At 40.5% G+C, this 13,144-nt stretch overlaps 1 protein-coding gene across 4 annotated transcripts in view; it reads left to right on the forward strand.

Annotated features, from left to right (window-relative positions):
- Nucleotides 1–13,144, forward strand: part of DLG5 (discs large MAGUK scaffold protein 5) — a 291,149-nt gene that overhangs the window by 88,253 nt on the left and 189,752 nt on the right. For all 4 annotated transcript variants that reach the window (XM_073686034.1, XM_073686036.1, XM_073686037.1 and 1 more), the window contains 4 exons: nt 645–813; nt 973–1,116; nt 3,455–3,638; nt 9,014–9,273. In XM_073686034.1, the coding sequence (XP_073542135.1) occupies nt 645–813; nt 973–1,116; nt 3,455–3,638; nt 9,014–9,273 (757 nt within the window). The remainder of the gene's footprint in view (nt 1–644; nt 814–972; nt 1,117–3,454; nt 3,639–9,013; nt 9,274–13,144) is intronic.

Raw genomic sequence — 13,144 nt, forward strand, 5'->3', positions numbered from 1 at the left:
GGAAGAAGTATTGAACACATGAAAAAAAAAGAAGTTCAAAATGCCATGGGAAGTCATGACACCAGCTGCAGTGTATCGGTAATTAGACAGCAATCCTACCACTTAGTGAAAAATAATGTCAGCTGGTTCAACGGACGGCCTATAAAAAGGTGTCTCATTACCAAGATGCTGCACAAGAAACATCTCTTGATGGGTAAAACCAGTGAGCTGTCTCAAGACCTTCGCAGCCTAATTGTTGCAAAATATACTGATATTATAAAACGTAATAATATGCTTTTCTTTTTACGTATTCAAGAATAGAAAGTGTTACCAGGTCATTTGTAGACATTTGGAAATAAAAGTATAGCAAGTGTAATAGACACACAGCACAACCTCTGTAACGAACCTTAAGCAAGAACGTATTTCTCTTCAGGTAGCAATGTTGCTATGTGTGTTATCTTTTTCTTGTCTGTGAATAAAATAGAAGACCTCCCAGTAAAGGTTTTTCAATTCTATCTTCCTTTCAAAATGTAATTGGCACACAAAAAATATCTGACCATTGACGGCTACCTTAATCTCTCACCTTATGCAACTAATATATCCAAGTATTTCCTTGTTATGGTTAGTGATAGATTTAAATGCTTTTCTTTAATACGTTTTTATAGGTACGACTAATAAGGCTTCCTCGCCTCCCTTATCTACCACTGATGGCCGCCTTATGAGTGAGAAGTTGGACACCATACTGTCACAGTTGAGGCAAGTGACACGTGAAAGAGATGAGCTTCGGAAACGACTGGCTTTGTCCTCTCCTGGCTCAACGTTTGATGACTGCAGGTAACAATAGAGAAGATCGCCTAGCCATCATTTATTTATTGCAATGTTGATCTTATAAGTGTTGTAACACAGCTTGCTTTTTTTATTCTTAATATTTTATACATGTGAAACACTAATGTTGAATGCATCAAAAATGTCTTTGTTCTAATTTTTACACAGACCCAGCCCCAAACTCACACCGGACTATGAACGATTAAAGGTGCAGTGTATGAAAGCTATGTCAGAACTGGAGGCATTACAGAGCCAGCACTCCAAAGCACTTAAAAAGTGTGAGGAGGCTGCAAAGGAAGCAGACTTCTACCAGTAAGTATGTGGTTAACATTGTGACAGCGCTGACAGCCAAGGTGTTGGATTATTTTTACATGGAAAACTCAAATTAAAAATCTGTGTTGTTTAAAGGGAATCTGTCACACCCCTGGGACTTTTCAGACTGCTAATATGGGCATACAGGTGATAGAAATGTGAATCTATACTTACCTGTATGGCCCATATTAGCCATCTGGTATCTATTTAATAGCAGAAATAATTTAATAAAAATGCTAAGCTTCGCGTCCCCCGGATGCCAAGAAATCCCCGCCTACTAGCCCTAGTTCCATACTCACCCCACCTCTGCTGCATGTCACAGGGCCCTGTGACGTGCAGTTCCTGGCCGGATCCTGCGCCTGCGCTGTTTCCTCTGTATGGACGGCGCTCTTCTTCTTGCCGTCTGTGTAGTGTTGTGCAGCAGGGATCTTGTGCGCAAGCGCTGGGAAGGCAGAGTCACTCATCGGCGCCTGCGCACAAGTTGCCTGTGGCACAACACTACACAGATGGCAGGAAGAAGAGCGCCGTCCATACAGAGGAAACAGCGCAGGTGCGGGATCTGGCCGGGAACTGCACGTCACAGGGCCCTGAGACGTGCAGGGGAGATGGGGTGATTATGGAAATAGGGCTAGTAGGCGGGCATTTCTTGGCGTCCAGGGGGCGCGAAGCTTAGCTTTTTTATTAAATTATGGAGCCCAATGTTGTAATGGTTTGCGTAGACGTGGTTTCATGCCTTAGACTTGGCACATGACTTTAAATTTCACTTTCAGTACAGAATGGATCGATTGTGGAACCAGTGGTACAGTCATTTCTCCAAAGTGTCCGAGGAGCTGTTATCTAACATGTCAACACCAGGCTGCATGTTCTTTAGGCTTCTATGACCAACCTCCGTTGTCCTAAACATGTGATCATGGTTTGCAGCATCTCTGTACTTCTCATTGAGCACATCTGGGACATTACTGGTCGGCTGTTGCAAAGGGATCTGCCAGCAGCGGATCTTGATGATTTGCCCAAGTGCATTCAGCGTGGCAGAACGTTGCTTAGACAACCATTAATTACCTCAGTGATAGCAGACAATTCTGTAAGTTCGGGGATTTCTGCACATGGAGCTTATACTCCATACTGAATAAATTGAGATGTTCTGAAAATTTAGTTTCCTTTTTTTTGTCATTTTCAGATCAGTAACGTGTCTCCATAATTCCATGACATAATTCCTCACATTGGTGTCGCAATCTCAATGTAAGGGCTCGCTCACACTGACTAGTAGCATCCGATGATTCTCTCATGGTAGAGAATCGGTACTATATGCAAATGACCCCCAGCTCAAACTCTGCTCCGAACGTGAGACGAGAATCATTTTACTGTGATCCGATTCTCTCATGCGAGAATCGGATCACAGGTGTGGAGAAGATAGAGAACTTAATTTCTCCATTCTGTGAGTCTGTGTATATTGGACTGCACTCTGCTGACATCTGAGTGCAGTCTAATGTTTTGCACTCACCCATAGACTTGTATGGGTGCGTGCCGTCCGACATACACTGCCAATCGCAGCATGCAGCAATTTTTTTTCTCATACCAACTCGGCATGAGAAAATAAATGCTAGTCGGCAATGCTCCAGTATGACTTTGGACCGAGTGCTGTCCGATAAAACATCACATAGCACTTGTCCGAATTATACGCTGGCTACTTTCCCACAAACAGACCACTTGTGTCTGTTTGTGGGGAAGAAAAGAGATGAGAGCCGTAGGCTTTCAGTCATACAGGCGTACCTGTAGTGGCTTCAGTCACCACTCAGTATATGCTGAGCAGCAGCGGTAAGCACAGCCCGACACTGATTGCAGTGCATCTCTGCTGAGTGAACTGTCAGTGTCATGACCGGTTCCCTTTAAGGCAATTCTTAGTGATAAATGTATGAATGATAAGTATCCTCCAGAGAGAGAGAATCCTGTTTGTTTATTGCCACCTTTACATGTCCATCCTGTAAGCCAATGTCTGATCTCTTGTTAGTAAACCTCTGTTCAACTGGTCGCTACAGTGACTAGAAAGTTGGCCCTGGTAACTGGGTTTTGGCTCCTTGCCCTGTTCACTCTGACAGCATCCAGATCCATCTCTTCCAGCAGGAGCTTGCAGACCCTGCCATTTAAACAGCCGATCTATAATTCTGGGGAGAAATCTATTTTAGGAGAATACACATGTATTAGTCAGGCATAAAAGATTGCCAAACATGGTTCCCAGAGTTTATCTTCTAGATAATATCCTTTAGTTCTTTCCTTTTAGTAAATATCCTTTATTTGAACATTTTGACATTAATTTCCCAACATTTGTTGTTCCTTGTAGTACTCTGCACAGCCGCGTTTTAAGTGAACAAACACAACTACAAGAAGATGGTGAGAGTCTGCGCAGAAAATATGCCCAACTACAGCGTGAGTTCACCCATCTGCAGCAGTCCTGCCAGGATCTAAAGAGAATGCACGAGGCTGATCAGAAGGAGATCTCTGAGCTGCGCCGGCAGCAGCAACTGGTAACCTTCATGTGTATTCATTTACAATACAAACACCAGTCATTCTCCTAGTTCTGTGTGTATGTGTGCAAATTTGCATATTTCCCAGAGGAGCATTGTGGCTTTAAAAGTCTTCTCACCTTGACATGCTTAACAAGGAGAAATGTTACCCCGTAGATAGCGGTCTGACGCCTCTCACCCAGCCAAACCAGAGCTCACACTTTGCACTGATGAAGGGCAGTACCCCGAAACACAGGGTCTGCAAATTAAGTTTCTGGCTTATATCCTAAGCCATGTGACAAGGCTCATTAAAGGGTCACTATTGACTTTTAGGATTACTACTTCCTGTAGTTGGCACTAGCGTTCTGGTCCTCTACCTCTCCGAAGAGACAGTTTGCATATTTCCCAGAGGAGCATTGCGGCTTTAAAAGTCTCCTCACCGTGACATGCTTAACATGTCGCTCTCTGCAAGGAGAAATGTTACCCCTTAGATATGTGTGCATAAACACCTTATTATAGTGACACAGAACCTGCCGCTGGCTCCCTTACTCACTGGCTTCCCCAATAGTCAATACTGACAAATACGTTGTTACTTGCAGAGTGCACCGTTTTTGATTTAAAGAAAAAAGTAAAAGCCATCCCACCGACGTCATGGTGTACCCAATTTTGTGATGGTCCTAACCTCTAATATTAAAACCTTACCCTGCATCATAGTAACATCCTGTGTGAACAAGGGCTGAGTAGGACTGGTTCTCAAACATGGACACATGGACACAAGTGGGGAGCTTTTTAAGTGTAATATCCAGCTCAAAGGAAGTGAGGCCACACCCTTGCTGCACTAAATGCAGAAACCTAAAACTTAAACAAAAAAAATGAACTAGAGTACAAATTGGTGATTATGCAAAATAGGAGCATGTTCACACTGGCCATCAAACAGCCAAAAATGAAGACCGAAACCAAATAAACAAATACCCTGCTGTAAGTAAATTAGTAAAAGCAATAGTGCATATAAGTAACATTTGGTACTTAGTAAACACCGTTTTTGACAAAAAAAAAAAAGCGTAAAAAATATATTAAGAGGCAGTGGTATATGCAGATAGATAAAAATCTCTCATGTGCAAGATATATCGTAAGTGATCGTTATCATGAATAATCCATTAAGCAAATGACATGGCGAAAGGAAGGCGTCTGGCGCATGTGCGAAGTACGCAACTAGTACATGTAGGTATAGTGGTTTATACCCATAAATAAGTTGCACATGCATAATTTAAACATAATAGATTATGAAAAGGCATCAGACGCATGCGCCGAACAGTCGATTGCATGATGAGGGCGAAGTGGCCAATGCCAAGCCGTGCATGGGCTGGTGATGAAATATACTCTGATGTGCATAAGTCTTCTTAGAAAATAGAACGAACATAAGATAGGTCACTGAATATCAACTTCACAAAGTGCGGGAAGCATTGCATGATGACCACATGAAAAAGCTATGTAATAAAAAAGGCAAATAGAATAAATAACTATGTAAAGATAAATACAGCATTACATGGTTGCCATACGGAAAAAGCTATGTGATGGAGAAGGCAAGCAAAGTACATAACGAAATAAGAATGAATGATTGAATGAATGACCAGTGATAAAGCCACATACATGAACATTATAAATGTGACCCACATACGGATCTAAACTGCCAGTCACCTATATATTAAAATAAATAAATATATATATATATAATCACCCACACACTACCGTTCAAAAGTTTGGGGTCATTTAGAAATGTCACTATGTTTGAAAGAAAAGCTCATTTTTTTTCAATGAAGCTAGCATTAAATGAATCAGAAATACACTCTATACATTGTTAATGTGGTAAATGACTATTCTAGCTGCAAACGTCTTATTTTTATTGCAATATCTACATGGTGTATAGAGGCCCATTTCCAGCAACTACCACTCCAATATTTTAATGGTACATTGTGTTTGCTAACTGTATAAGAAGGCTAATGGATGTTTAGAAAACCCTTGCACAAGTATGTTACCCCAGCTGAAAATGGTTTGGCTGATTTGAGAAGCTATATAATTGACCTTCCTTTGAGCTAGTTGAGAATCTGGAGCATTACATTTGTTTGTTCTATGAAACTCTCAAAATGGCCAGAAAAAGAGAACTTTCATGTGAAACTCGACAGTATATTCTTGTTCTTAGAAACAAAGGCTCTTCCATGCAAGAAATTGCCAAGAAACTGAAGATTTCCTTCAACGGTGTGTACTACTCCCTTCAGAGGAGAGCACAAACGGGCTCTAACCAGAGTAGAAAGACAAGTGGGAGGCCCCGCTGCACAACTGAGCAACAAGACAAGTACATTAGAGTCTCTAGTTTGAGAAATTGACGCCTCACAGCTCCTTAATTGGCAGCTTCATTAAATAGTACAAAACGCCAGTGTCAACGTCTACAGTGTAGAGGTGACTCCGGGATGCTGGACTTCAGGTCAAAGTAGCAAAGAAAAAGCCATATCTGAGACTGGCTAATAAAAGGAAAAGATTAATATGGGCAAAAGAACACAGACATTGGACAGAGGAAGATTGGAAAAAAGTTTTATGGACAGACGAATCAAAGTTTGAGGTGTTTGGATCACAACTGAAAAGATGCTGGAAGAGTGCCTGACGCCATCTGTCAAGCATGGTGGAGGTAATGTGATGGTCTGGGGTTGCTTTGGTGCTGGTAAAGTGGGAGATTTGTACAAGGTAAATGGGATTTTGAATAAGGAAGGCTATCACTCCATTTTGCAACGCCATGCCATACCCTGTGAACAGTGCTTGATTGGAGCCAATTTCATCCTACAACAGGACAATGACCCAAAGCACACCTCCAAATTATGCATGAACTATTTAGGGAAGAAGCAGGCAGCTGGTATGCTATCTGTAATGGAGTGGCCAGCGCAGTCACCAGTTCTCGGCCCCATTGAGCTGTTGTGGGAGCAGCTGGACCTTATGGTGCGCAAAAAGTGCCCATCAAGCCAATCCAACTTGTGGGAGGGGCTTCAGGAAGCATGGGGGGAAATTTCTCAAGATTACCTCAGCAAATTAACAGCTAGAATGCCAAAGGTCTGCAATGCTGTAATTGCTGCAAAGGGAGCATTCTGTGACGAAAGCAAAGTTTGAAGGACAAAATTATTCTTTCTAATAAAAATCATTATTTCTAACCTTGTCAATCTCTGGACTATATTTTCTATTCATTTTGCAGCTCATTTGATAAATAAAAGTATGAGTTTTCATGGAAAACACAAAATTGTCTGGGTGACCCCAAACTTTTGAACGGTAGTGTATGTATGTATGTATGTATATATATATATATATATATATATCTGTGTGCGTGTGTATGTGTATATATATATATATATATATGTGTACAGGGTGGTCCAAAAGTAGGTGGACAGAAAGTGTAATAAGGTTATGAAGGGGGAGATTTATCAAACATGGTGTAAAGTGAAACTGGCTCAGTTGCCCTTAGCAACCAATCAGATTCCACTTTTCATTCCTCACAGACTCTTTGGAAAATGAAAGGTGGAATCTGATTGGTTGCTAAGGGCTACTGAGCCAGTTTCACAGATCTAGTTTTCACAGATAGATCTCCCCCAAATCTGTTTTCTTTTCAGATAATTCAGATAACACATAATGGCAAATAATTTAAATACAGATCAAAGAAAATGGATTTACCATTTACCTCATTCGCGACAAATTCAATGCCACTGGCTCCATCCTTAATGCTCCAAAAACTGGCCGACCCAAAACAGTCTGTACAGAAGATAATAAACAACTTGTTGCTGAAACATTTGTTCAGAGTCCAAAAAAGTCCACCAGAAGAGCCTCTTTGGAATTGGGAATTTCACGAGCTTCTATTATGCGAATCCTGAAATCTATTGGGTGGAAAGCTTATCGTCCACGTCTAATTCATGGTTTATTGGAGGATGATCCAGACAGGAGGCTGCAATTTAGTGAGATTATGCTTAACGAAATTGAAGAAAATCCAGTAATTTTAGATAACATTATGTGGAGTGATGAAGCTTCTTTCAAATTATCCGGCCATATTACCAGACATAATTGTATTTACTGGTATAATGAGAACATGCATTTAACATTAGAGCAACAACTAAATGAGCCTGGTGTCAATGTTTGGGGTGGTATTTCAAGTTTTGGTGTTTTAGGACCAATATTTTTTGATGGAACAGTCACAGGAGATAAGTATCTCGAAATTCTAATGAATCAAGTTGTTCCCCAGTTACAGCAACAGCCTAATTCAAATGACCTTTATTTCCAACAAGATGGGGCCCCTCCACATTATTCAAGAGTAGTCCGCGAGTATCTTCATGACACATTTCCTAATAAATGGATTGGCCGAAGCGGCCCACTTGATTGGCCGGCACGTTCACTAGACTTGACCCCAATGGATTTTTTCTTTTGGGGAGTACTCCAGGACAAAGTTTATAGTCGAAAACCAAAAAGTGTCAGTGATTTGAAAAATTACATAAGAGATGCATTTCAAGAAATTAATACCCAAAAAGACTTGTGCAAAAAAGTTTATCGAAGCGTAAGAGGCAGTATGAGCACCTGCGTTGATAAAATTTAAGGGCTTTTGTATTATTGTTCAGAATAAAATTTAATTGTCAATGTTATGCTTGTGCTAGTAAATATAATTTTATATATAAATCAAAATAAATGTTATTAGTTTCTGGCCACCTACTTTTGGACCACCCTGTGTGTGTGTGTTTGTGTGTGTGTGTGTGTGTGTGTGTATATAATATAATATTTATAGAACCAATACGTCAAACTATTCTTCAGCATAAAACTGTGATAATGGTAATAATCATGGTGCCATGAAATATGGCAGCATATAGATCTATAAATGTTTGTTACATTCGTCAGTAATCAAGGTATCAGGCCCTATGATGGAAAAGGGGGAACGAACTAAATGTCAATCCTAGAGTTTGTTTATTTTGCCTGTACAACCCCTTTAAATAACCGCCAGCCCTGACTTTATATAGAGGTGAGAATTGGATATCGACTGGACTTGTTTATAAATCTTTTTCATCTGATTAAAGTGCTTTCCTCAATTTCTACAGTTGCGTACTAGAATTAATTTGCAGGCTTTCTGATGCTGATATTACTAATATGAAAGTGTAGAAATATTGAATCCTATTTTTATAAATTTATGTAACAAGAGGATATTTGTTTTCTCCATTTAAAGAGGGCTGGAATAGAAACATTGGATTGTTAGTCATAGTGCTAGTTAATATTTTTTTAGGAGAAATGTGTCAAGCTTTAAAAAGATTGTAATTTACCATATATTAATGATTATTGCTCTAGTCTCTGTTCTCATACTGATGTTTTTCTATACTTTGTAGGTTGTAAAACAGAATGGTTCTTCAGAGCTAATTAACAAGTTGTACGACACTGCTCTAGACAAGCTGGAAATTGTGAAGAAGGAATATGATTCCTTACGTAGGCAGTACAACGACAAAGTGTCTAGTCACAATGTGGATTTAGGGCGCTTGGAGCAGAGTGAGGAAGAAAAGAGAAGCCTTCAGAAGCAACTGGAGGGGCTGCTAAAGCAAAGGGACAGTGCTTTGCATCTCCAGCACCAATATTCCTCCTCTATGAGAAGGTAATTTTTTATATAGGTTGAAATAATGTTTTAAATGACTCTGGTCTCTGGGTCTTGTCGCACGTAAGTCCTGACAGCCTAGTTCTGCAGATATTTTAGTCCAGAGAATTCCACGTTTTTCTTATATGTAAATGAGCTGGTAAAATCTATGGACCGGTCATAGATCTCCCTGAGAATCTGCCTCCAGAGAAACGTATTACTATTGTGAGTCATATAGTGACTGACAGTCTTCTCTGCTGATCTACATGTCTCACACTGGTAATGCCCTCTTTCATTTATAATAATTACTGAAGGCAGATTCTCAGGGAGATCTATGATCGATCCATAGATCTTAACAGCTCATTTACATATAAGAATAACGTGGATTTCTCTGGAATCAAACATCGGATCGCAGATATCAATTGTATCATTTTAGTCAGCTTCCTATGACGGCTTAGGAAGGGTGATTCTACTGACAGATTCCCTTTAAACAATCTTCCATATTTGATGAACGTGATGCGAAAGATTTCTGTTTACGTTTCATGCTGGTTTTCCTAACACCTCCCTTCCCAATGATGTACTATTTCGTCATACGCAGGTAGGATATACCTCGAACTGTCATACAATTAGAGCAGTCAAGTTATGTGGCCTTAAGCTTGAAGGAGCCGTTCTCAAATGTTGCCTAGAACCAACACCTTGCTGCTACTGATGTGTTCAGTGCTAATGCCACTTTCACACGTTCAGTATTTGGTCAGTATTTTACGCCAGTATTTGAAAATCCGAAAAAACGCAACATCTTAAAGTTCCAACAGAGTGGAAGTGATTTATGGAAATCTCATGCCCACTGTGCTTTTTTTTTTCCCCACGTAGCATAAACTGAGCTGTGGTGCATGTATGAAATCCACAGCATGTCATTTTCTCCTGTGGGTGCGTTGAGTTGTGCAGATTTTTTTCCTATAGAATTGCATTAGATGCATAAAATCTGCCAGAAAAAAATGCATACCTGGAAATGCACTGAAAACACATGTAATACATACGTGATTGTAAAATCATAATCATAATAAAGTTTTATCAAAGATAAATACCAGGAAGTTTCAAAAACAAAGGAGCTTTATTTAACCCCTTAATCCCCGCGGGTGGTTTGCACGTTAATGACCGGGCCAATTTTTACAATTCTGACCACTGTCACTTTATGAGGTAATTACTCTGGAACGCTTCAACGGATCCCCCTGATTTTGAGATTGTTTTTCCGTGACATATTGTACTTCATGATTGTGGAAAAATTTCTTTGATATCACTTGCGTTTATTTGTGAAAAAAACGGAAATTTGGCGAAAATTTTGAAAATTTTGCAATTTTCAAAATTTGAATTTTTAAGCCCTGAAATCAGAGCGATATGTCACACAAAAGAGTTAATAAATAACATTTCCCACATGTCTACTTTACATCAGCACAATTTTGGAACCAAAATTTTTTTTTGTTAGGGAGCTATAAGGGTTAAAAGTTGACCAGCGATTTCTCATTTTTCCAACAAAATTTATAAAACCATTTTTTTAGGGACCACATCACATTTGAAGTCACTTGGAGAGGTCTTTATGACAGAAAATACCCAAAAGTGACACCATTCTAAAAACTGCACCCCTCAAGGTGCTCAAAACCACATTCAAGAACTTTATTAACCCTTCAGGTGCTTCACAGGAATTTTTTGAATGTGGAAGAAAAAAATGAACATTTAACTTTTTTCACAAAAATTTTACTTTAGACCCAATTTTTTTTATTTTCACAGGGGTAACAAGAAAAAGTGGACCCCAAAATTTGTTGTGCAATTTCCCCTGGGCACGCAGATACCCAATATTTGGGGAAGAAACACTGTTTGGGCGCACGGCAGGGCTCGGAAGGGAAGGAGCGCCATTTGACTTTTTGATTGTAAAATTTGCTTGAATAATTAGCGGACGCCATGTTGTGTTTGGAGAGCCCCTGTGTGCCCAAACTTTGGAGCTCCCCCACAAGTGACCCCATTTTGGAAGCTAGAACCCCCAAGGCACCTTTATAGATGCATAGTGAGCACTTGGAACCCCCAGGTGCTTCACAAATTGATTCGTAAAAATGAAAAAGTGAAAAAAAAAACACTTTTTCATTTTTACGAATCAATTTGTGAAGCACCTAGGGGTTCCAAGTGCTCACTATGCATCTAGATAGGTGCCTTGGGGGGTCTAGTTTCCAAAATGGGGTCACTTGTGGGGGAGCTCCAATGTTTGGGCACACAGGGACTCTCTAAATGCAACATGGTATCCGCTAACAAATTGAATGGAAAATCGGCTCAAATTGTTAGCGGACACCACATTGAGTTTGGAGAGCCCCTCTGTGCCCAAACTTTGGAGCTCCCCCACAAGTGACCCCATTTTGGAAACTAGACCCCCCCCAAGGCACCTTTCTAGATGCATAGTGAGCACTTGGAACCCCCAGGTGCTTCACAAATTGATTCGTAATAATGAAAAAGTGAAAAAAAAACAAAAACACTTTTTCATTTTTATGAATCAATTTGTGAAGCACCTGGGGTTCCAAGTGCTCACTATGCATCTAGATAGGTGCCTTGGGGGGTCTAGTTTCCAAAATGGGGTCACTTGTGGGGGAGCTCCAAAGTTTGGGCACAGAGGGGCTCTCCAAACGCAATGTGGTGTCCGCTAACAATTTGAGCCGATTTTCCATTCAATTTGTTAGCGGACACCATGTCGCGTTTGGAGAGCCCGTGATGTGCCTAAACAGTGGAGCTCCCCCACAAGTGTCCCCATTTTGGAAACTATACCCCTCAAGGATTTTATTAAGGTGTATAGTGAACATTTTGAACCCAGAGGTACGGCACAGAATTTGTTTACATTAGGTCATCATATTGAATAAGTTGTCATTATTCTTGAGCGCAAGTGCTCGCTACTTGAGTTTGCATCGGGTACTCAGGTATGCACCATGTACAGCGTGTGCTCGAGTGACATGCTCGAGTCCCTGCTCCGCATGTTTCACGGTTATTAGACACCCAAAAAAAAACATGCGGGGATCGCTCGTGCATGGCAGACAATCCCCGTAAAGTTTTTTGGCCGCGAAGCATATGGGGCAGAGACTCGAGCATGTCACTCAAATACCCACGATACTCAATGCATACCAGAGCACCCGATGCAAACTCAAGTAGCGAGCACTTGCTCTCAACACTAGTCGCCATATCGTCATCTTTTTTTCTTACTTTTGAAAAAAATCCCAACCCCAGCCCTAACCCTAGCACAACCCTAACACTAGCACAACCATAGCCCCAGCACATCCCTAGCCCCAGCACAACCCTAGCCCCAGCACAACCCTAGCCACAAACCCAGCCCTAACCCTAGCCCAATCCTAACCCAAGAGTTTATTTTTGACGCCGTTCCTTGTGCGGTATAAGTGATTAGACGACTTTATTCTTCGGGTCGGTGTGATTACAGCAATGCCAGAATCATATGGGGTTTTTATGACTGACAGCTGTCACACACTAAAAGACGCATTTTTTGTAAAATCTAGTTTTTGCATCGCCATATTTTGAGAGCTATAATTTTTCCAGATTTTGGCAGACAGTCATATGACGGCTCGTTTTTTGCAGGATGACTTGACGTTGTTATTGGTGCCATTTTCAGGCACGTGACATTTTTTGATCGCTTTCTATTCCGATTTTTGGGAGGCAGAATAAACAAAAACCAACAATTCAGGAATTGGTTTTTTTTTTTTTATATATTCTGTTCCGCGTGTGGTAAAATTGATGAGGTAGCTTTATTCTTCGGGTCAGTACGTTTACAGCGGTACCACATTTGTATCATTTTTCTATGTTTTGGCGCTTATACACAATAAAAGCTATTTTATAGAAAAAAATATTT

The sequence above is a fragment of the Phyllobates terribilis genome, unplaced genomic scaffold (genome assembly GCF_046119375.1).
Source record: "Phyllobates terribilis strain yellow unplaced genomic scaffold, ASM4611937v1 Scaffold_5__5_contigs__length_657084704, whole genome shotgun sequence".
In the NCBI taxonomy this organism is placed as follows: Eukaryota; Metazoa; Chordata; class Amphibia; order Anura; family Dendrobatidae; genus Phyllobates; species Phyllobates terribilis.